Below are 20,625 nucleotides of genomic sequence, written 5' to 3'. Positions count from 1 at the left end.
CCCTAGAGGAGTACTGAAAGCGCAGGGTTACTTAAAAAAGAAATTAGGAGAGTGAAAAGGAGGCATGAAAAAACACTGGCAGGCAAAATAAAGGAAAGCCCCAAGGTGTTTTATAAGACTATTAAGAGCAAGAGGATAGCCAGGGAAAGAGTAGGGTCCATTAGGTACCAAAGTGGCAACCTGTGTGTGGAGTTGCAAGGCGTAAGAGATGTATTAAATGAATATTTCACGTGTTCACAATGGAGAAGGGCGATGTAGGTAAAGAAATCAGGGAGGGGTCTGTGATATAATTGAACAGATTCGCAAGAGAGGAGTCATAAGTGGTTTCAGCGAGTTTAAAATTAGATAACTCCCCAGGCTCAGATGAGATGTATCTTTGGAGGCAAGAGAGGAGATTGCAGGGGCTCTGACGCTAATTTTCAAATCCTCTCTGGCCGCAGGAGAGGTGCCAGAGGACTGGAGGGTAGTTAATGTGGTATCATCATTTAAGAAGGAAAGTCGGAGAAAAAAAGGTAATTACAGGCCAGTGAGTCTAACATCAGTGATATGAAAACCTTTGGAAAAAATTCTGAGAGGCAGAATAAATCTCCACTTGGAGAGGCAAGGATTAATCAAGTTTATTTATTAGTGTCACAAGTAGGTTTACATTAACACTGCAATGAAGTTACTGTGAAAATCCCCGAGTCGCCACACTCCAGCATTGTTCAGGTACACTGAGGGAGAATTTAGCATGGCCAATGCACCCTAACCAGCACGTCTTTCGGACTGTGGGAGGAAACCGGAGCACCCAGAGGAAACCCACGCAGACACGGGGAGAATGTACAGACTCCATACAGTGACCCAAGCTGGAAATTGAACCCGGGTCCCTGGCACTGTGAGGCAGTAGTGCTAACCACTGTGCCATCCTTAGGCTAGTCAGCATGGCTTTGTCAGGGAGATATCATGTCTAACAAATTTGATTGAATCTTTTGAGGAGATGATTAAGTGTGTAGATGAAGGCAGTGCAGTTTATGTAGTCTACATGGACTTCAGTAAGGCTTTTGACAAGGACCCAAATGGGAGACTGATCAAGAAGGTAAGAGTCCATGGGGTCCAGTGCAATTTGGCAAATTGGATCCAAAATTGGCTTCGTGGCAGGAGGCAGAGGCTGATGGTCGAAGGTTGCTTTTGTGACTGGAAGCATGTATCCAGTAATGTACTGTTGGGATCAGTGCTAGGTCCTTTGCTGTTTGTAGTGAATGCATGTCCAAAGATCCCTGAAGGCAGCAGGACAGGTGGATAAGGAGGTTATGATGGAGCTGTATAAAATGTTCATTAAGCCATAGCTAGAGTACTGTGTGTAGTTCATGTTACCCCATTATAACTTCTTTATTACTCACCCTCTGACAGTGCGACACTTCCTCAATACTGACCCTGAGAGTGCAGCACTCCCTCAGTACTTAACCTCCGATGGTGCGGCCCTCCCTCAGTACTGACCCTCCGAAGGTGTAGTGATCCCTCATGACTGACCATCTGACACTGAAGCACTCCCTCAGTATGGACCCTCTGACAGTGCAGCACTCCCTCAGGACTGACCCTCTGACAGTGAAGCACTCCCTCAGTATGGACCCTCTGACAGTGCAGCACTCCCTCAGGTCTGACCCTCTGACAAGAGCAGCACTCTTTTAACCTGTACCTCCTTTAATCTTAGATCATAGAATCCCTACAGTGTAGAAAGAGACCATTCGGCCCATCGAGCCTGGACCGACAATAATCCCACCCAGGCCCCTTTCCTGCAACTCCATGCATTTACCCCGCTAAACCCCCGACATTAAATGGCAATTTACCATGGCCAATCAATCATGGGAGGAAACCGGAGCACTCAGAGGACACCCATGTAGACAAGGGGAGAACATGCCAACTCCACACAGCCAGCAGAGGCCGGAATTGAACCCAGGTCCCTGGCATTGTGAGGCAGCAGTGCTAACAACTGTGCCACCATGCCACCCATTTACATTCCCTTTGTCAATTACAGCATCCTCCCAATCCTCATAGTATGAATCTTGTCCTATTTTCTTTGTCTTTAGCTCTGATGAAGGGTCAGTACTGACTCGAAATGTTGGCTCTGTTCTCTCTCCACAGATCATAGAATCATACAGTGCAGAAGGGGTCTTTCAGCCCATCGAGTCTGCACCAACAAGCAAGAAACTCCTGAACTCCCACCTAATCCCATCTACCAGCACTTGGACCATAAGCCTTGAATGTCATGATGTGCCAAGTGCTCATCCAGGTACTTTTTAAAAGATATGAAGCAATCCAGCTCTACCACCCTCCCAGGTAGTGCAGATGCTCCCAGATGCTGTCAGACCTGCTGGGTTTTTCCATCATTTTCTGTTTTTGTTTCAGCACTCCCTCAGCACTGACCCTCCTCCGGCAGCGCGGCACTCCCTCAGTACTGCCCCTGACAGTGCGGCACTCCCTCAGTACTGACCCTGACAGTGCGGCACTCCCTCAGCACTGACCCTCTGACAGTGCGGCACTCCCTCAGTACTGACCCTGACAGTGCGGCACTCCCTCAGCACTGACCCTCTGACAGTGCGGCACTCCCTCAGCACTGACCCTCCTCCGTCAGCGCGGCACTCCCTCAGTACCGATCCTCTGGCAGTGCGGCACTCCCTCAGCACTGACCCTCTGGCAGTGCGGCACTCCCTCAGTACTGACCCTCTGACAGTGCGGCACTCCCTCAGTACTGACCCTCTGACAGTGCGGCACTCCCTCAGTACTGACCCTCTGACAGTGCGGCACTCCTTCAGTACTGACCCTCTGACAGTGCGGCACTCCCTCAGTACTGACCCTCTGACAGTGCCGCACTCCCTCCGTACTGCACAGAGAATGAGAATGTCTGCCTAGATTTTGTATTCAACCCCTGGAGTAGGACTCGAACCCTGACCTTCTATATTGGAATTAAACAGGAATATCAATAACTGCGTTGCAAATGACGCTCAGTTTAAGTGAGAAGAGTGGGACCGCACTGACAGGGATATTAAGCAACAAGGGCAGCCAGGAGAATGAGATTGCGTGTTAGTCAGTGGATAACCCCCGGCTTCCTGCTCGCGACGCTGCACCTAATCGGCGCCAAAGGGAAGGTGGGTTCTGCATCGGCGCACAAGACAGTGCAGTAGGCGCGCCTGCGCACAGTACAACATTTTGATGGAGGTGCAGTGCCCGGCGGTGCGTGCGCAGACGCAGTATGGTGGGAACGAACGCGCAGGCGCCATGTTGGGGATGGATGAGCGAATGTGTGTGCGGGGAGGGGAGGGGAAGGTTGGTGGTGCTGAGCGAGCGCGCAGGCGCATTGTCGGCGACGCAGGCGCAGTGCCGGAGAGCTGGGTGAGCGGGTACGCAGGCGCAGTGCCGGTGAGCGGGCGCGCAGGCGCAGTGACGGGGAGCTGGGTGAGCGGGGGCGCAGGCGCAGTGACGGGGAGCTGGGTGAGCGGGCGCGCAGGCGCAGTGACGGGGAGCTGGGTGAGCGGGCGCGCAGGCGCAGTGCCAGGCCGGTTGTTGTGACGTGGCAGTAGGTGAGGCGGGCTTGGAGCGGCGTGGACAGGCCGCGACTCTGAAGATGTTGACGCTCGGCGAGTGCTCGGTGCTGCTCGGCCTCCTCACCTACCTGTGCGGCGCCTCGGCCTACTTCGTCAGCATCGATGCGCACGCTGAGGAGTGCTTCTTCGAGAAGGTCACGTCCGGCACCAAGATGGGACTGATCTTCGAGGTGGCCGAGGGCGGCTTCCTGGACATCGATGTGGAGGTAAGCGAGCGCCCGGCGCCGACTAGGCCTCAGGCCAGCCACAGCCGGACAGGGGGAGAGAGAGCCCCTGAGAAGAACCTCGATTAGGCAGCTAAACTGCCCCATCAATCCGGGGCTGATTTATCAACTGTCCCTTCCCTAGGCTGAGGGCCACCGTCACTGGGATTCGTTATTGAATCAAGTCCCTGCATCTGGGGAGAAGGCCTCAGTCCTCTTCTGAAGGAGAGTCATCCAGAACATTCACTGTTTCTCTCACCACAGATGCTGCTGAATCTTAGTCCGGGATCTGGGGTTAAAGCTCTCGCAGGGACTCTGTTAAAGTTGTGAAATATTTAGTATGTATTCAGTACACACTGTGCACATAATGTTTGTCATATTCTACAGTGTTGTGCAGGAAAGTATGTGTGGGACATTATGATGGAACTGACAGGTGGTTTTATTGATAAGTTTCTGAAACATGCTTTTTGTGGTATTGTTTCATTCATATCGCAATCAAAATGGTTATTCAATGTGGAAAGTGGCTTTGAGTGTACTTTGACACAGTACAGTAAAACATAAGAATTATGGCAAGTTGTCTGTTCTAGTATGTGTCTTTTCACAAAATAGGCATGAGAGACAAAACGACCTGTACTATATGCTTTGTCAATGATGAAACATGTAGAGTGTTCATTTGGGGAGCGGTAGTTTTTGAACTTTGATGTCCCTTCTGTCGGGAAGGGTTTAAGACTAAAGTTGCATAGATGCCATCAAGTTAATTTATAGAAGAGTTTGCATGCTCAAACATTAAATTTAAAGACTGAACATTGCTGACTGTGTGCCTCCAACAGTAAGAGGTTTTTTCCACAAGTGCTATGTCCCAGATCCTACTATTACTCCATGCTTGTCATAACATCATCATTTGAAATAGCATTTAATTTTTTACAGTAATTTGTTACGCAAATTTAAACTTAAGTAAAATTGTTAATAATCCTTTGAAGTTTGTCAAGTAGCTGATACAATATGGACACTTTGACTCTATCCATTCTGTTGGCCTGTCCAATATTTTTCCAGAGGATTTACCTGTGGGTATTTGTAACATTTTCTGTATATATTTTACTGAAATTATGATGATGAATGTGACACAGTCAGTATTTAGTGCGGAATGATCATTGATGGTTGTGAAGTGTGATAAGAGCAGAATGATGAGCTAGCTCTTTGTTGTTCAGGTATCCGGTTGAAGGTTGCCACTTTTGGTATAGTTAACACATTTTTCTTCCTTAGATAAAAATTGTGATTTTGCTGAGGTCTTGCAAATCAAATGAACAAATTGGCACAGTGGTTAGCATTGCTGCCTCACAGCGCCAGGGACCTGGGCTCGATTCCCGATTTGGGTCACTATCTGTGCGGAGTCTGCACGTTTCCCTGTGTCTGCGTGGGTTTCCTCCAGGTGCTCCGCTTTCTTCCCACCGTCTGAAAGGCATGCTGGTTAGGTGCATTGACCATGCTAAGTTCTCCCTCAGTGTACCGAAACAGGTGCCGGAGTGTGGTGACCAGGGGATTTTCACAGTAACTTTATTGCCATGTTAATGTAAGCCCACTTGTGACACTAATAAATAAATTTTAAACGTTTTAGGCCTCTGAAGTTGGTCATCTTTGCAAAGCTTTTTGCTGAGGCCATTTGCAGAACAAATATGAATCAGTCCACACACAAAGGGGAGACAGATGTTAATTGAGAAGTTTCTTCATTTTGTATTTGTTTTGCTTTTGTAGAAAGACATTATGATAAATTATTTCAAAATAACTGCCACATTAAAAATTATGCACAGTGGGAAGTTTGATTAATATCAATGTTTGTGTAGTTACAGGAATGACTGGAAGTGAACAGGAGCATCACTATTTGAAAAGAGAAGGTAGCTTAAAGTGTGGAGTGGAGACTCTAAACTATTTCATAGAATCTTACAGTGCAGCAGAAACCATTCAGCTGACTGCCCCTGCATCAGTGGCTTTTAAAATGCTGATCAGAGCCCCGTGGTCCTCCCCTTTTTTCATACTCTACATTTCACTCCCATACCACCAACTTCTCCTTTAATAGCAGTTGTGGAGTATGTTTGCACAATTGTTCCTTGATATGGCAGTTCATGTCCTAATAATCTGCAATAAAAAGTGTCATGATCACTAATGCTGGCCCTATAAACACTTAAATTATGCAATAAAGTCTTGATATTTCAATCTGATAGATTATGTACAAATGCAAAATGTTCCTTTTAAGTTGGTTCACATTTTTTTAAAAACTACAAAAGTATCAAGTGCTGCAGAGGTGCTTTTTGCCAGTTTGTAAGCAGGACATGTATTCTGGATCAGAGCTCTTTGGAATCTGCAAATCCCTCTCCTCCCTTGAACAGTTGAGTCATAGTTGTTGGTAACAAACTTTAATTGTATCTGAATTAAAATAGGAGTCACAGTACAGCTACTGCTCTTGCCCCAAGTCCCTTTTGATACTGCAGTGATGTATGTAAATCTGTTTGTGACAAATAGTTAGTTTGCGTGAACATAGAGTCTGAGCAAAATATGTGAGGGTAGTTGGAGCACTGTATGCAGTTGTAGTTCAGTCCACATTTTAAAGTTACGCATTCTGACCTTGCATTTACATTGAATTTTAGAATTCTGATGCAGAGGATGAAATCCATCATGTTTCTAGCACCTCTTTGAATTAGTTCTACTGCCCTGCTGTTCCTCACGTTTTTTCTTTTCAAGTATTTATTCAATTCCCTTTCAAACGTTGGTATTCAAAAAATGTTTTCCAGATGACAACAACAAAAATCCATCTTCTCTCTGATAACTCTGTAAATTCCAAAATTCACCATCTAAGTTGTCACACTGCAATTCCACTCTCCTGACAGTTGTGGCACTCGCACCTGAGCTCGTAGGAGAGTGGAATTAGTGACAAAGTTATACAGGCAGTTTCCATTATAACTGAAGATGGGATTTTTAATGTAAGAAATTGATGGTGTATGCAATGGAACGTTTTTAAAATATGTAGATATGTATAACCAGCACGTTCTTTGGGATTGAAGTGGTTGTAAGAAGATATTCTTGGCAATGAAGTGATTTTCTTGCAGACTTGGAAGTCAAAGGGCAGATGCACAGCACTAAAGGATTCTTGTGATTGAACAACTGGATTTGCTCACTGATGGTGCCTGGAAAGTTAGACTTGTCGTTGGGTTGAGATTCTTCCTTGTCAGTGGACGATAATTCTGTAATCCACCTTCGAGCTGATTAACTAGACAAGCAACAGGTGGTTTATCAGTATCCCCTGCTGCTCGACTGATAAACCTACTTTTCACGTGTTAAGCTCCCATGAGAACCCCTGCATACATTTGTAGTCAAAATTCTTTGTTTCAGCACTTTAAGCGTGTTTCTTTTCAGATGAGAGTATTTCAGGCAATTAAACTTCCTGTGTGGATGTTTCAATGGTTCTTTATATCGATCAGTGAGTGGTTCCTTTCAGATCAGATCTTCCGCTTTCCCAGAAATGTGCTTATGGGGCTTCTTACACAGTTGCGTTTTCTACATCATTTGTACAGCACGGTAAATAGTTGCAGTCCTGCATATATTCATCGTAAGAAGAGTCATATCAACTTGAAACATTAACTCTTTCTCTTTTCACAGATGTTGCCAGACCTGCTGAGTTTCTCCAGCACTTCCTGTTTCTATATTTGTATGATTTGGGTTGTATTTCTAACTGCTTCTTTGCTGCTGGACACACTCTCTCCCACCCTCACTCCCCTGCCCAGTGACCTAGTGGTAAGGACGGTCTAGTCCACGCAGCTTATGTGAGGTCTTAGCTTTGAACCTGCTCTGTGCTGATTTCAGCCATGGTAACATTAAAACTGGATTTCCAATTCTGGAAGAGTTGGCTGTTAATTAACACTTGTATTACAATTTCCATCCATGTTGATCACTATTTAGATGGCGAATTAGGATGGTGATAAAAATTTGCATCATGTTGCTGGTGTGAAGTTGTACATCTTTTATAATCAGTCTTTAATGTACACTGTGCCATTTTGGGAGGTGAATAAAAAGTAAAACTTCCATGTACTTTAAATGGATGTTTCACAGTTGTCAGAGCCTGTGATGCATTCAGTGATATTTCTTTTTTATTTCCTACAGATAACAGGACCAGATGGTAAAAATATTTATAAGGGGGACCGGGAGTCCAGTGGGAAATACACATTTGCTGCGCACATGGACGGAACGTATAAATTCTGTTTCAGCAACAGAATGTCCACAATGACCCCCAAGATTGTGATGTTCACTATCGACATTGGAGAGGCCCCGAAAGGACATGATATGGAGACAGAAGGTGGGATTTTACACTTGTTGTGAGGGGACTGGGATTCATAGCTGCAACGAGGGGTGGGTGTTGGCTGTTTCCTCTTGTGATTACATGGGGCCATTGACAATTAGAGCAGTACATAGTGAAACGTCTTGCCACTTTTACCACGATTTACCCAAGCCTTGAGGTTAACCATGCACTACCTGGAACTGTGGTGGAGGCAGGTTCCATCGAGGCATTCAAGAGGGCATTAGGTGATGATTTGAATTGAAATAATTTGCAGGATTATGGGGAAAGACAGGAGAACAGCACTAAGACATGATGGACTGAATGGCCTCTGCTTTGTGACAGTTCAGTGATCTTATGTTCTGCCAAAATTAAAAGACACATTTTTCCGGAATTGAATGTTTTCATGTAGCGAGAAAAGGACTCAAACTGTTGCTGTTCACCCACCCCTTCCCCAGCAGTACTGTGACACTCTTGTCTTTCTCTTGCACTGTGACACAATCGCTTTTACCATCCTGCATGTTGACCTAATGTCCTTAGCTGTTAATCACCAGCAGATATTTCACTGAGTAAATGATTCCTGATGCATTTTAATTTCACTTCTCAGCCAATGAAATTCAACTCCTTTGTACAACTTTATTAATTTAATTTGAAGTAATATTCTGGGTTTGCCATAAAATTCCATTTAATACCTTGTATTGAGATAGTTCCCTTTGAGCATTTTCTCTCTAGGCTACACTCAAAACTCCTCTAATCTTTCCCTACAGAGTCTCCCCAGTTGGTGGTCTTGCTCTTTTTCTGCGCTCGCTCCAGCATGTATTTCCATATGGATTTGTAGTTACATCTTTCACTATTTTACACTGACTGTTGTCTTTGATCTGCTTTGGAGCTTTGTTTTCTTTGTAGGCAGTTTCTCACATCTGTCCATGTGATTTTTACTGCTATTACAAGATTCCTATGAATAATAAAACAATACTTTAATTCATGAGTTTATTGTCCTGAGACCGGTGTGCTACACTTCTCCTTTAACCGCTGCAAAGTCTAAGCTGAGTGTGTTTTAAGATGTGGAGATCATAGAATCATAGAAACCCTACAGTGCAGAAGGAGGCCATTCGGCCCATCGAGTCTGCACCGACCACAATCCCACCCATGCCCTACCCCCACATATTTTACCTGCTAATCCCTCTAACCTACGCATCTCAGGACTCTAAGGGGCAATTTCTAACCTGGCCAATCAGCCTAACCCGCACATCTTTGGACTGTGGGAGGAAACCGGAGCACCCGGAGGAAACCCACGCAGACACGAGGAGAATGTGCAAACTCCACACAGACAGTGACCCGAGCCGGGAATCGAACCCAGGACTCTGGAGCTGTGAAGCAGCAGTGCTAACCACTGTGCTACCGTGCCGCGTTGGACTGGGGTAAACACAGTAAGAGGTTTAACACCACCAGGTTAAAGTCCAACAGGTTTATTTGGTAGCAAAAGCCACAAGCTTTCGGAGCCTTAAGCCCCTTCTTCAGGTGAGTGGGAATTCTGTTCACAAACAGGGCATATAAAGACACAAACTCGATTTACAGAATAATGGTTGGAATGCGAATACTTACAGCCAATCAAGTCTTTAAGATACAAACAATGTGAGTGGAGAGAGCATTAAGACAGGTTAAAGAGATGTGTATTGTCTCCAGACAGGACAGCCAGTGAGATTCTGCAGGTCCAGGCAAGCTGTGGGGGTTACAGATAGTGTGACATGAACCCAATATCCCGGTTGAGGCCGTCCTCATGTGTGCGGAACTTGGCTATCAGTTTCTGCTCAGCGACTCTGCCGTCGTGTGTCGTGAAGGCCGCCTTGGAGAACGCTTACCCGAATATCAGAGGCCGAATGCACGTGACCGCTGAAGTGCTCCCCAACAGGAAGAGAACAGTCTTGCCTGGTGATTGTCGAGCGGTGTTCATTCATCCGTTGTCGCAGCATCTGCATGGTTTCCCCAATGTACCATGCCTCGGGACGTCCTTTCCTGCAGCGTATCAGGTAGACGGTTGTCTACCAAATAAACATAGAAACCCTACAGTGCAGAAGGAGGCCATTCGGCCCATCGAGTCTGCACCGACCACAATCCCACCCAGGCCCTACCCCCACATATTTACCCGCTAATCCCTCTAACCTACACATCTCAGGATTCTAAGGGGCAATTTTTAACCTAGCCAATCAACCTAACCCGCACATCTTTGGACTCCTGTTGGACTTTAACCTGGTGGTGTTAAACCTCTTACTGTGTTTTAAGAGTCGGCCACATTGTCTTTGGACTGGAATTCTACATAGGGCCAGACAGCATACAGTCCAGTGATATCCCTGAAGAAAATTAGTGAGTAAATTAGGTCTTTACAACAAGTAATGGCTTCAAGATTAGTTAAATACCAGCATTTAATTTTCAGGTTGTTTTAACTGAAACAATCTTATTTAAATGTCTGTCTTCCTTGTAGATTGCTATATGTGCAGATGTCATCTTATTAATGTGGTGAAGGATTCACCTATATTGTACAGTGTGAGGTTTGTTCAGTGGGATGGGTAGGGTTCAAACATGATAGGGTTAACATTTTAAATAGTATTGTGAAACTCTGCAAGTATATTCAAATTTATTGCACTAAGTCTATTTCTTCCGGTGTAACACTTTAAGACTCAAATAAATACAAATAGATCTTGTGCTTGAAAGTGCCAGTGTCAAAGGAGAACTGGTTTAATGCAACTGCATAGTGACTAACACTTCAGAGAATTCATCATTTCCAAGATTTCCCTTGTGTGGATTTGGGCTATGAACACAGCACATGTTAAAACTTTCTACTACATGGAAAATTCTCTGATTTCACATGAGAAACCTGTTTTATTGTGATTGTCACCTTTGCTTTTGTTTGTTCCTGTTTCTTTATAGTTTGAAGCTGTACATTATGATATTCTGCCCTACATTATATTTGTGATTAGATTATCAAAGCTTTTATAGTGCACAAGATCTGTGCAAGTGTATCTGGGAGTTGGAACATGGGCCTTGAACAGCCAGCTGATGTAAGATGGGCAAAGCAATTAAGGTCAGAGGATGCGTTAGTGGTCCCAGGCTGGTCTCTGACTGTCACAGCATGTCTTACAGCAGCAGGTGACCCACATTTCTGAAGCCCAGGGGCACCAGTGCAATGTATAAGCATCTTGTTTTTCACTTAGTCCCCTTTTACTTGCTGTGTCTTTACTTTGAACTTTTATTTATCCCATGTCCTTCTGTTTACCCTTTCCTTCAGGTGGTGGGGATACCTGGGATGGTACGTCAACCAGTAAACATTTTCATGTGTCTTTTGGCTGTCTCTTTATCTTTGTTTTGTAATTTCCTTAAACACCTGGCGAATGCAAAAACAGGCTTTTGGAACTTCTTTTATACTTGTGAATGAATTCTTTGCCTCTCCATTGTAGGAATCATAGTGTCAATGTTTCCAGTGTTGTGTAATGGCCGTTTGTGCTAACGATTACTAACCCAGGGATCTAGGCAGAGTTTGGAAGTGGGGTGTTGTTGCTGACATTTTGGAAGTGTTGACAGTAAAACCACACAGCAACCAGCTGTTTAATCTGCCTCAACTTTCATTTTAAACCACCTACTAAAACCATTAGTGAGTGTGACAGTGAGTCTTGGGTCACCTGCCGAATGTTTATTTTCAATTGTGACCATTAACAGGGACTGTTAAATTTTGTACGTGAAAGCAATACAATATTAACTGCATTATCATTCAGATTAGTAAATATTCGTTTGCTGCTCAATGATCTTATTAAAATACTCTGAAAGCATGCAATTTATTTTTAAGCCTTGAACAGCAGAGAGAGAATGTCACTGTAACTTTGATTAGATACAATGCATTGCATCTATCTGTTTATTGAGTTATTTGCATTTTACAACAGATTGGAAATCAGTGCTTGCCGTTTGAAAAACTTGATATTCGACCCTTCCAAAATTGTCCATTTTAACTTTTTTTATTTTACAAAATTTTCAAAGACTAATTTGCGATCGGTCTTGCCATTTTTGAGAAAGCACTTGCAAATGTTGGAGCTTCAGGAAGTTGGCTGTTTGCTCTGAGGAATGGCTTTAATGACTGAACATATTGTGCACAACTGAGGAGATTGCACACTGATCTTGCTGTTTGTTCATAAAGCTCACCAGAACAAGTTAGAAGAGATGATCAATGAACTGGCTGTGGCCATGACAGCAGTGAAGCATGAGCAGGAGTACATGGAAGTACGCGAGAGGATACACAGAGCAAGTATGTACATCTCTGTCTTTGTGCATTGTTTTGCTGTCTTTGTCTCTCACATGGGGTTGTGACCTCTCCTCGTGCTCCTCAGTATCGGGTCTTGGGAGGGTTGTCTGTTTTATGTGGGCAGTGCAGCTGAACCCAATCCTGTCAAGGGGGGCAGTGTCAGTGGTTAACTGTCAGAGTGGGAATGTGAGTTGGTTCTCTTGTCCTCACTCTAAGGGTGTTGAGGCCAGTTTCTGCTTTGTTTGAGATTAATTAATGGCACAGACCTGTTGATTTGCACAGATAAGCTGCTTGCAGCCCTCCAGTTTGCTTCATGTCTTACTGTGTGATGGACAAAATTTCATACCATTAATTCCTCAGTTTTGTTTATTCATTCTCAGGATGTGGACCACATTGACAAGGGCCATTCCTACTTGGGTGTTTATAGTTGTCAGTCTTGCAGCATGGGGCACACCAAGTAGACCTGTGGTATATGGATTTCAATGTGGGCAAATGTGAGGTCATCCACTTGGTTTAAAAGGATAGAACAGGAAACTTTCTACATGATCAAAAGCTAGAAGCAGTGGAGATCATTAAAATGGCACGAACAGGTACAGAAAATAATCGAGGCGAATAGAAAGCTGGCCTTTATAACTGGAGGGCTAGTGTACATGGGCTGTAAGTCATGCTTCAGCTATACAAATCCCCAGTGGACCACATCTGTGTTGTGAGCAGTAATAGACACCGGCCCTTAGGAAAGATTATTGGCCTTGGAGGGAGCGGAGTATAGATTTCCAGAGTGATACCCTGGACCCCAAGGATTAAGTTATGAGGAGAAATTACACAAATTAGGGTTGTATCCCCTGGAATTTAATCGGAGCAATGGGGTTTTCATCGATGTTTACAAGATAATAAGGGGAACTGATTGGGGAGTCAAGTACTAGAGGGCATAGTTTAAAAATTAGAATCATATTTTTAGAAGTTAATTTGGAAATATTTCTATAAAAGATGGTAGACGTTTGAAACACTCTTGCAAAAAAAAAACCTGAGATTTTTAATTCACCAAATGTATGAAGCGGTAATGGGCATTAGGCCGCAGATCAGATATGATCTCTGGCAGAAGAGGCTTGAGGGGACAATCGAGCTTGTCCAACCCGGGGCCCATGGGCCACATTATGACCCGCAAAGACCCTCCCTGGCTGCCGGTGCTCTGGCCCAGCTTCAGCTACATCCTCCTGGCTGTCAGTGCTCTGGCCTGGCCTCAGCCATGACCCCCACCCCCGTTCATCCCACATTTCCCCAGCTCTCAGCCCTACTCAGCAGGCACATGTTTGGCCGCTGCTAGGCCTCACTCCAGCTCTCACCGCATCTACCTCCACCCCCAGTCCTAAGCCTTTGGATTGCTAGACCAGTGCCATAATCAGTAAACTATCACATCATTCTGAGGAGTCCATCATTATTCAGAGATTGTTCCTATCAGAAATGAATGGAGGAAAGTCTGCCCTTGTGTCTAAAGAGCTTACACAAAGTGGCAAAAGCCTGAAGAGCTATCTGTAGGAGGATATGGGGCAGAAAAACTAAACATCCAAGCTTTAGTTTGAAGAAGAGAAGGATGATAAACATTTGTAAATTGGAACCAAATAAATTGGTATAATCTGAATGCAAAATACAACCATCAATTTCACTGACATGAGTTTAATCTGTATGTTTTTTGTGATTTGCTTTTCATAATGTTGTTAATCGTGTGACTGGGTCAGTCTTATTTATCCTATCATGTTTTCTCTGCAGTCAACGACAACACAAACAGCAGAGTGGTCCTCTGGTCTTTCTTTGAAGCTCTGGTACTAGTTGCCATGACTCTTGGACAGATCTACTACCTGAAGAGGTTTTTTGAAGTCCGGAGGGTTGTCTAGCAGCCCCCTGTAGAATTTCAGCATCGGAACCACAATCTGAAAAATATCTGGTCACAACAGCTTTTAATACTTTGTCACGTGACTGAAAACCTTTCACGCACTGTGTTAATGGTCTTCATTTACTGCTGTTTATTTAAAACCCTTTGTAGTACAATATTGGGAGTCCGTGGGTTTAAAAGAATAATTTGCAGAGGCCTCAAATTGCAATGTAGGGGATTTTTAATGCTCCAAAACGTCTCAGATCAAAAAAAGGGATCTGACTAATACACAAACCCACCTAATGTTTTTAAAGCATTTCTGTTACAGTGCGTAAGCAGTTTAATTTGTTTGCAGTGCTGTACATAGATTGCCCCTGCTTTTTAGAACATTAGTGGTTCCCTGCAACTATGTTTTTTTAAAGTGGCTGTGCATTTCTGTGGAGGATTTCTGAAAATTTATGATTAATTTAGCACCTAAGATATAGATTTACTGTAATTCTTTCTGTCCAGCCACTTTAATGTTGTCAGATTTGATTTTCTTTCTCCTTTTGTTATCTGTTTTCACCACTGGAACCAAATTTGCCTCTGGATGTTTGGTGATTGGTTATGGATGTGGATGTTTTTATAAAAATCCATATGGATATGCTTTTTATTTGCTTTGCTGTAATTAGTTGGTAACATTGATGATGGGCTTAAACTGCAAACAAAAAAGAAAAGCATTAGGTGTGTGGGTTGCTGATAAAGATGTGACTGGTGTGAATAAGTCTTTTGAAAATCTTTCACTCAACAATTTTGTACAATTTATTTACAGTTATGGTTTCCCTTCATGTTTAGAGGTCAACTTGTATTACTTTCGAGCAGCAAACGGTGGGTACAGCAGATGAAACTCCACAACCCCACAACTTTACACTATTGAAAGTTCTTTTATTTGAAAATAAAGCAAATACTACTAGATTCTGGAAACAGTTTTAAATAATTACCTGTGCCATGGGTTACACGGTGGCCTGATTGGACTTGGTTTCTTGAATCCGCACTGATGACCTGTAACCTTTCCAGCGGACAAAATGTTTAATCTTTGGGCTGTGATGTGAGGGATGATTTGTCCCTGATGTCATCTTTGGTTTCTAGTTTTCAGAATGTTTGTGAAGTTATTGGTAGGAGTTTCTCCATTAACTGAAACATTCTTCATTGTACAACCCCAGTAGTTAAAGCTCCTAGGAAGAGTTGGGATATTTTGGGGGAGGGTAGGTCGTATTTTCATATGAAAAAAACCCCCCAGAACAGTGACTCATTTAGATATTCAAATCTTCCAGAATTTGTTTGCAGTAGAAAATTACTATTTAATTTTCTAATTCAAACTGGTTATCACCACAGTTGTTAGAAGGTTGCAGGTCTACAGTGGCTGGAGATGCTATTGTATAAATAAATACTGCTATTATTTTGGACCAGGGAACATCTGCAATGATTTGGAATTTGGCTGATGGACACTCTGCCTGGAAGGACTTTTGATGGATTAAAAACTTGTGGGGATTGTGAGACTTTCAAAAGAACAGGTTTATAAAACTTCACCTTTTAAACAGAAACAGCTGTCTGCCAATTATTTTTAAGATGTTTATGTAACATCATATCTTAAATGGATTGGATGTGATATGATGTAAAGTCAGACGTGTGTCTCCAATAAAATGACCCCAAGCCAATGAGTAATTAATGTAACATTCTCTTTAAAAGATCTACAAGGTGCGGAGAAGCAGTGGTCTTTATACGTGTTTGTATTCTATCCTTTGTAAACATGTCGGTGCCTGTATGTGTACAGGTAAACATCATTATGAAAAGCAAAATTCCAATTGATTGTTTTTAACCTCAAAGGGAAGCAGTATATATATAAAAACTTGCCAAATCTTGAGTTCATTCTTTATTTGATAATTTCAGATGTACTTTGTAATGTGCTGCTTTGTTGGTAGGAATTTCAATCATATGATCCAATAGGTTCATATTTCTGTGGCTTTCAAAAACAAGAGCCAACCAGTGCTGTATAACCAACAGGACATTCCCCCAGCTGCTCCGTTCCTCGCAACATCCCCCCCCCCCGCCCCCCCCAGCCCTCCCGATAAGCATATAGGTTTGTGAATGATTTTGAGTCAGTATTAACATGGTTGCTGAAAGTCCTTTAATTTGTCAGTGGTGAGTATTATTGGTCTGGAGTGATCTGGTACAGCAAGAATCACTAAAGATAGACACACAATGATTGTTTTTTATTTTGTGCAGCTTAACTCCGTCTCATAATAAAGTCGGCCAAATTAGTTATAATAAAAAGTGGGGAAATTTACAAAACCTGGGAATCTGAAACAGAAATTCTGGAAATACTGTGAGGACAATGGTGAGTTGATGGTGGGGTGGGGGGGGAATACAATCCTGATGAGCAAAGCACTGAAATGCTCATTATTTCTCCTCTTTACAAATGCTACGAATAGTGCTGCAAATGAGCTGGTTGACGTAATTGTGGTTATTAACCAGGGCTTTGTCTATTTAATAACTTTTTTTCAACTATTCTTGTACAGTCATCGCCACAAAGACACCTGGTCTTCCAACTTTGAAAGCTTCAGTACAGCGACAGGTATCTAGCTTGTGGTAAACACTCATCGATAGAATTAAATTCCAATCCTATTTGTATTTTCCACAAAAGTGTACTTGCAAATGAGAAATATATGCATTAAAGGAATTTACAGTAAATCAGGACAATCCTGTTGAATTTCCTAAGCCAACAAAATGGGGAATGGGAGATGTCCAAACTGCATGTGGCTGTGGATTTAGCCATCCTTATCTTTCTTTGGTTATGCTTTTACTGCAATGAGATTTTTTAATCCGTCACCTAAGGTTTTGAAGTACTTTGCTGATTTCCTTTCTTCTAATAATTCCATCCTCCTGTTGTCTTGTTTGAGCATGATGGGTCTGGGCTATCGCGCTGATTTCCCCACATTCATTGTTTTAATATGGATTGTGAAAGTTAACTGCTCTTTCAGTGACCTTGCAGTAAGAATTAAATTAACAAAATTGCAAAATCATTACATTAATATTGGAAGGATTCTCTGATATGTGGTGTGGCACAAACTGTACAGTTCAAAATCCATTTGAGCTTTAGTCTGTGTTACAATAGCTGATAAAGGAGATTAATGGGATCGCAGTAATTGCCCTCAGTGCTCATGGGATAAATCAGTCAAAGTTCCTATCCCCTAATTATGTTGGAAGATACATTGGATGTGGACAAGATTGTGCTTTTCTGTGATAGTTCTTCGTCCGCTGCTAGAAACTACTGTGGCTCACCTTTTGTGAACGATCACTGTAACAAGGTGGGTGTGATGGAGTTGTACCTCAGCTTGACCGTACTAGTTTCAGGAGAGATGGAAGTAAATTGAGAGATTGGAACAAGGAACCAATAGATGACTTTCCTTCACGGTTTTAGAATATGCCCGTTTCTCAGTTCTTATCCCTGTGAAGCCTTGTGATTATTGGTTGCTGCGATTTGTTCTCCACAAGCTTGGAGAGTTCAGCAACTGTACTTCACCTTGGAGTGTGAGCATTCAGACCACAGGTGGTTCTCTGTGTGTCTTGAAGTTACAGCTATTTGTTGGCGGGGGGTACAGCTGCAAAGGAAGAACTTGCGTTTATAAAACTGCTCAGGAACCATTCTACAGCACTTCACAACAAGCAAATTACTTATTGTCACTGTTAAAATGCTGGAAACACAGCAGCCAAATTGCAGACAATTTCCCACAAGTTATCAATATGGTAATGACCAGATAATCTATTTAAGATACTGGTTAAAAGATAAACATTGGTACCAGGACATTAGGGAGAGCTCCCTTGCTTAATGAAATGCATAATTGAGCTTCTTTGGTGTTGAAAGGAGACTTTTGCTTGATTACTGAGCCAAGCCAATATACTTCAGAATTAGAGGCTAACAGCTTATCCTGTTTGATCCTGTAACTTGAACCTTTTCCATGTAACTGTCCTTTCGCCTGCTTTAGTGCAGACTCCCTCCGTACACTCACAAGTGGGAAACATGAGCACTAGAAGTTAATTTCTGTAACTTTTAAAACAAGACCTTGTAATAAAGTTGCCCATTTACATGATTGGATGTGTTCAGTTGGCTTATCAATGTGTCTTGGTTTGCTTTATTCAAAATTCTAATTCCGTTATCAAAGTGGAATCCTTTTTTACTGATCAGGTTTTGTATAGTATGGTATGGGAGCTGAAATGAAGCAGAACTGGACTAGCTGCTCTTTTTAATAAAATATTAAATGAATAAAATATCTGGACAATTTCCTTGATTTCTTTTTTCAGTTTGGAGTTTCTTTTGCATCTATTCTGTTGTCCATTCCTCCTGATCCACAATTCCATTGCTTTCTCTTCTATCTTTTTTGTTTTCCCCAATCCCCACCCACTCTTCATACATATCTATGCATCGTGATATTTTGTTCCTGGTCTGTCCAGTATTTATCAGGGCAGGATGTAGCAGGTATTTTCTCCCCATTGGATTGCTTTGGGCTTTGAAGTTATGCAGTTAATGACTGGCATGAGCTCTGCCCTTTGCTGAACAAGATGTGGAGATGGTGGCGTTGGACTGGGGTAAGCACAGTAAGAAGTCTCACACCACCAGGTTAAAGTCCAACAGGCTTATTTGGCAGCACAAGCCACTAGCTTTCGGAGCACTGCCCCTTCATCAGGTGAGTGGGAGTTCTGTTCACAAACAGGGCATATGAAGACACAACATATAAAGAACAACACAGGGAGGTGAATGTTAACTGAAGGCTATAAATACTATGGTGGGTTGTAGTGCCTCTACTGACGGGTGTGTTTATTTACTGCTTTTATTGATTCATGGGATGTGTGTCACTGGCAAAGTCAGCATTTATTGCCTACCCTTAATTGCCCTTGAGAAGGCAGTGTGAAGTTACAGCTTTGAACTGCTGCAGTCTTTGTGGTGCAGGTGTACCCACAGTGCTATTAAGAAGGGAGTTCCAGGATTTTGACCCAACCACGATGAATGGGGCAATATATTTTCAAATAGTATATGACTTGGAGGGGAATTTATTTTATAGCTGATGTGCCCATGTATCTGCTGCCACTTGTAATAGAACTTGTGGGTCTAAAAGTTGCTTTTGAAGAAGACTGCGAATTGTTGCACTGTAGATTATACACACAGTAAAACTTTTGTGTCCCACTGAAGGATAGGGTGATTATTGAACGTTTGAGCTGCAAGTATTCAGGGAGTATCCATCACACTCCTGACTTGTGCCTTATAGGTGGTGAACAGGCTTTGATGAAACACTCACTGCAGAATCCTCAGCTTCTGACATGCTGTAGCCATAGTATTGTGGCTGGTCCAGTAAATTTTCTGGTCAATGGTGACCCCTAAAATGTTGATGGTGAGGCATTTGACAGTGGTAATGCCATTGAATATCGTGGGGAGATGTTAATCTTTATTTGGAGGTGGCCAATGCTTGACACTTCTGTGGCCTGAATGTTACTTGTGACTTAAAAGCCAAAGCCTATATGTTGCCTTGCTGCATGTGGAGATGGACAGTTTTCGTATCTGAGGAGTTGTGAATGGTTCTGAACACTGATCATCAGCCAGCGTCGCCACTTCAGACCCTAGGGAGGAAAGGTCATTGATGGAACAGTTGAAAATGGTTTGGTGTAGGACTCTACCCTCAGGAGTTACTGCAGTGTTGGCCTGGGGCTGAGATGATTAGGTTCTAATAACCACAGCTATCTTGCTGTGTGTTTGGTATGACTTCAATCAGTGGGATAGATCTTCCCTTGATTCCTGCTGACTTCAATTTCACTAGGGCTCCTTGATCCCAAGGGCAGTCAATTGCACCTCACTTCTTGAACTCCCTCTCACATCCATGTTAGGATTAATGCTGTACAGGAACAGCTTGATAAGAGTTGTGGCTAGTTCTGCAGGACAAATCTTTTAGCACTGCAGCTGGGATGTTGTCACTGCACATCGTCTTCGCAGTATCCAGTGCCATGAGCCATTTTTGATTCTGTTACAACACTTCCATCTTGTCTTTTGCACTTCTAGTTCTATGAGTTGTGAAATTGAGTTGATCAGAATTTTCAACTTTGCAAAGATATTGTTGATAATATGGGTTTCACATCCATTGCAACTAGTTTTTTAAGATTGATACCAATCATCATAACTTCTATTTGAGAACCAAGGTAATGTTTGTACATTCTAATGGTCACAGAGAGTCATTGATGGTGTTATAACTCAAGTCTATAAAATAATGAGGGACACATTAGCTAGATAGTAAACACCTTTTCCCAAAGGTAGGGGAGTCTAAAATTAG

At 42.9% G+C, this 20,625-nt stretch overlaps 1 protein-coding gene across 4 annotated transcripts; it reads left to right on the top strand.

Annotated features, from left to right (window-relative positions):
- Window positions 1–3,331: 3,331 nt before the first annotated feature.
- tmed2 (transmembrane p24 trafficking protein 2) lies at window positions 3,332–18,581 on the top strand. 4 transcript variants are annotated; one of them, XM_078227127.1, is made up of 5 exons: window positions 3,488–3,787; window positions 7,937–8,129; window positions 11,395–11,415; window positions 12,295–12,402; window positions 14,167–16,172. In XM_078227127.1, the coding sequence occupies exons 1-5, from the start codon at window positions 3,602–3,604 to the stop codon at window positions 14,289–14,291; spliced, it is 633 nt and encodes a 210-aa protein (XP_078083253.1). In that variant the 5' UTR covers window positions 3,488–3,601; the 3' UTR covers window positions 14,292–16,172. The 4 variants fall into 4 exon arrangements, with proteins under 4 accessions (XP_078083254.1, XP_078083253.1, XP_078083255.1 ...); XM_078227129.1 differs by lacking the exon at window positions 14,167–16,172 and adding an exon at window positions 16,828–18,581 and having other exon boundaries at window positions 3,530–3,787; XM_078227128.1 differs by lacking the exon at window positions 11,395–11,415 and having other exon boundaries at window positions 3,332–3,787.
- The last annotated feature ends 2,044 nt before the right edge of the window (window positions 18,582–20,625 follow it).

Source organism: Mustelus asterias, chromosome 13 (genome assembly GCF_964213995.1).
Source record: "Mustelus asterias chromosome 13, sMusAst1.hap1.1, whole genome shotgun sequence".
NCBI lineage: Eukaryota > Metazoa > Chordata > Chondrichthyes > Carcharhiniformes > Triakidae > Mustelus > Mustelus asterias.
This window is presented reverse-complemented; position numbering and strand designations above follow the sequence as displayed.

Coding starts and splice junctions, on each gene's coding strand:
- tmed2 (XM_078227127.1), top strand. CDS start 3,602: ATGTTGACGCTCGGCGAGTGCTCGGTGCTGCTCGGCCTCCTCACCTAC. Junction 3,788..7,936: donor TCCTGGACATCGATGTGGAG/GTAAGCGAGCGC, acceptor TATTTCCTACAG/ATAACAGGACCAGATGGTAA. Junction 12,403..14,166: donor CGAGAGGATACACAGAGCAA/GTATGTACATCT, acceptor TTTTCTCTGCAG/TCAACGACAACACAAACAGC.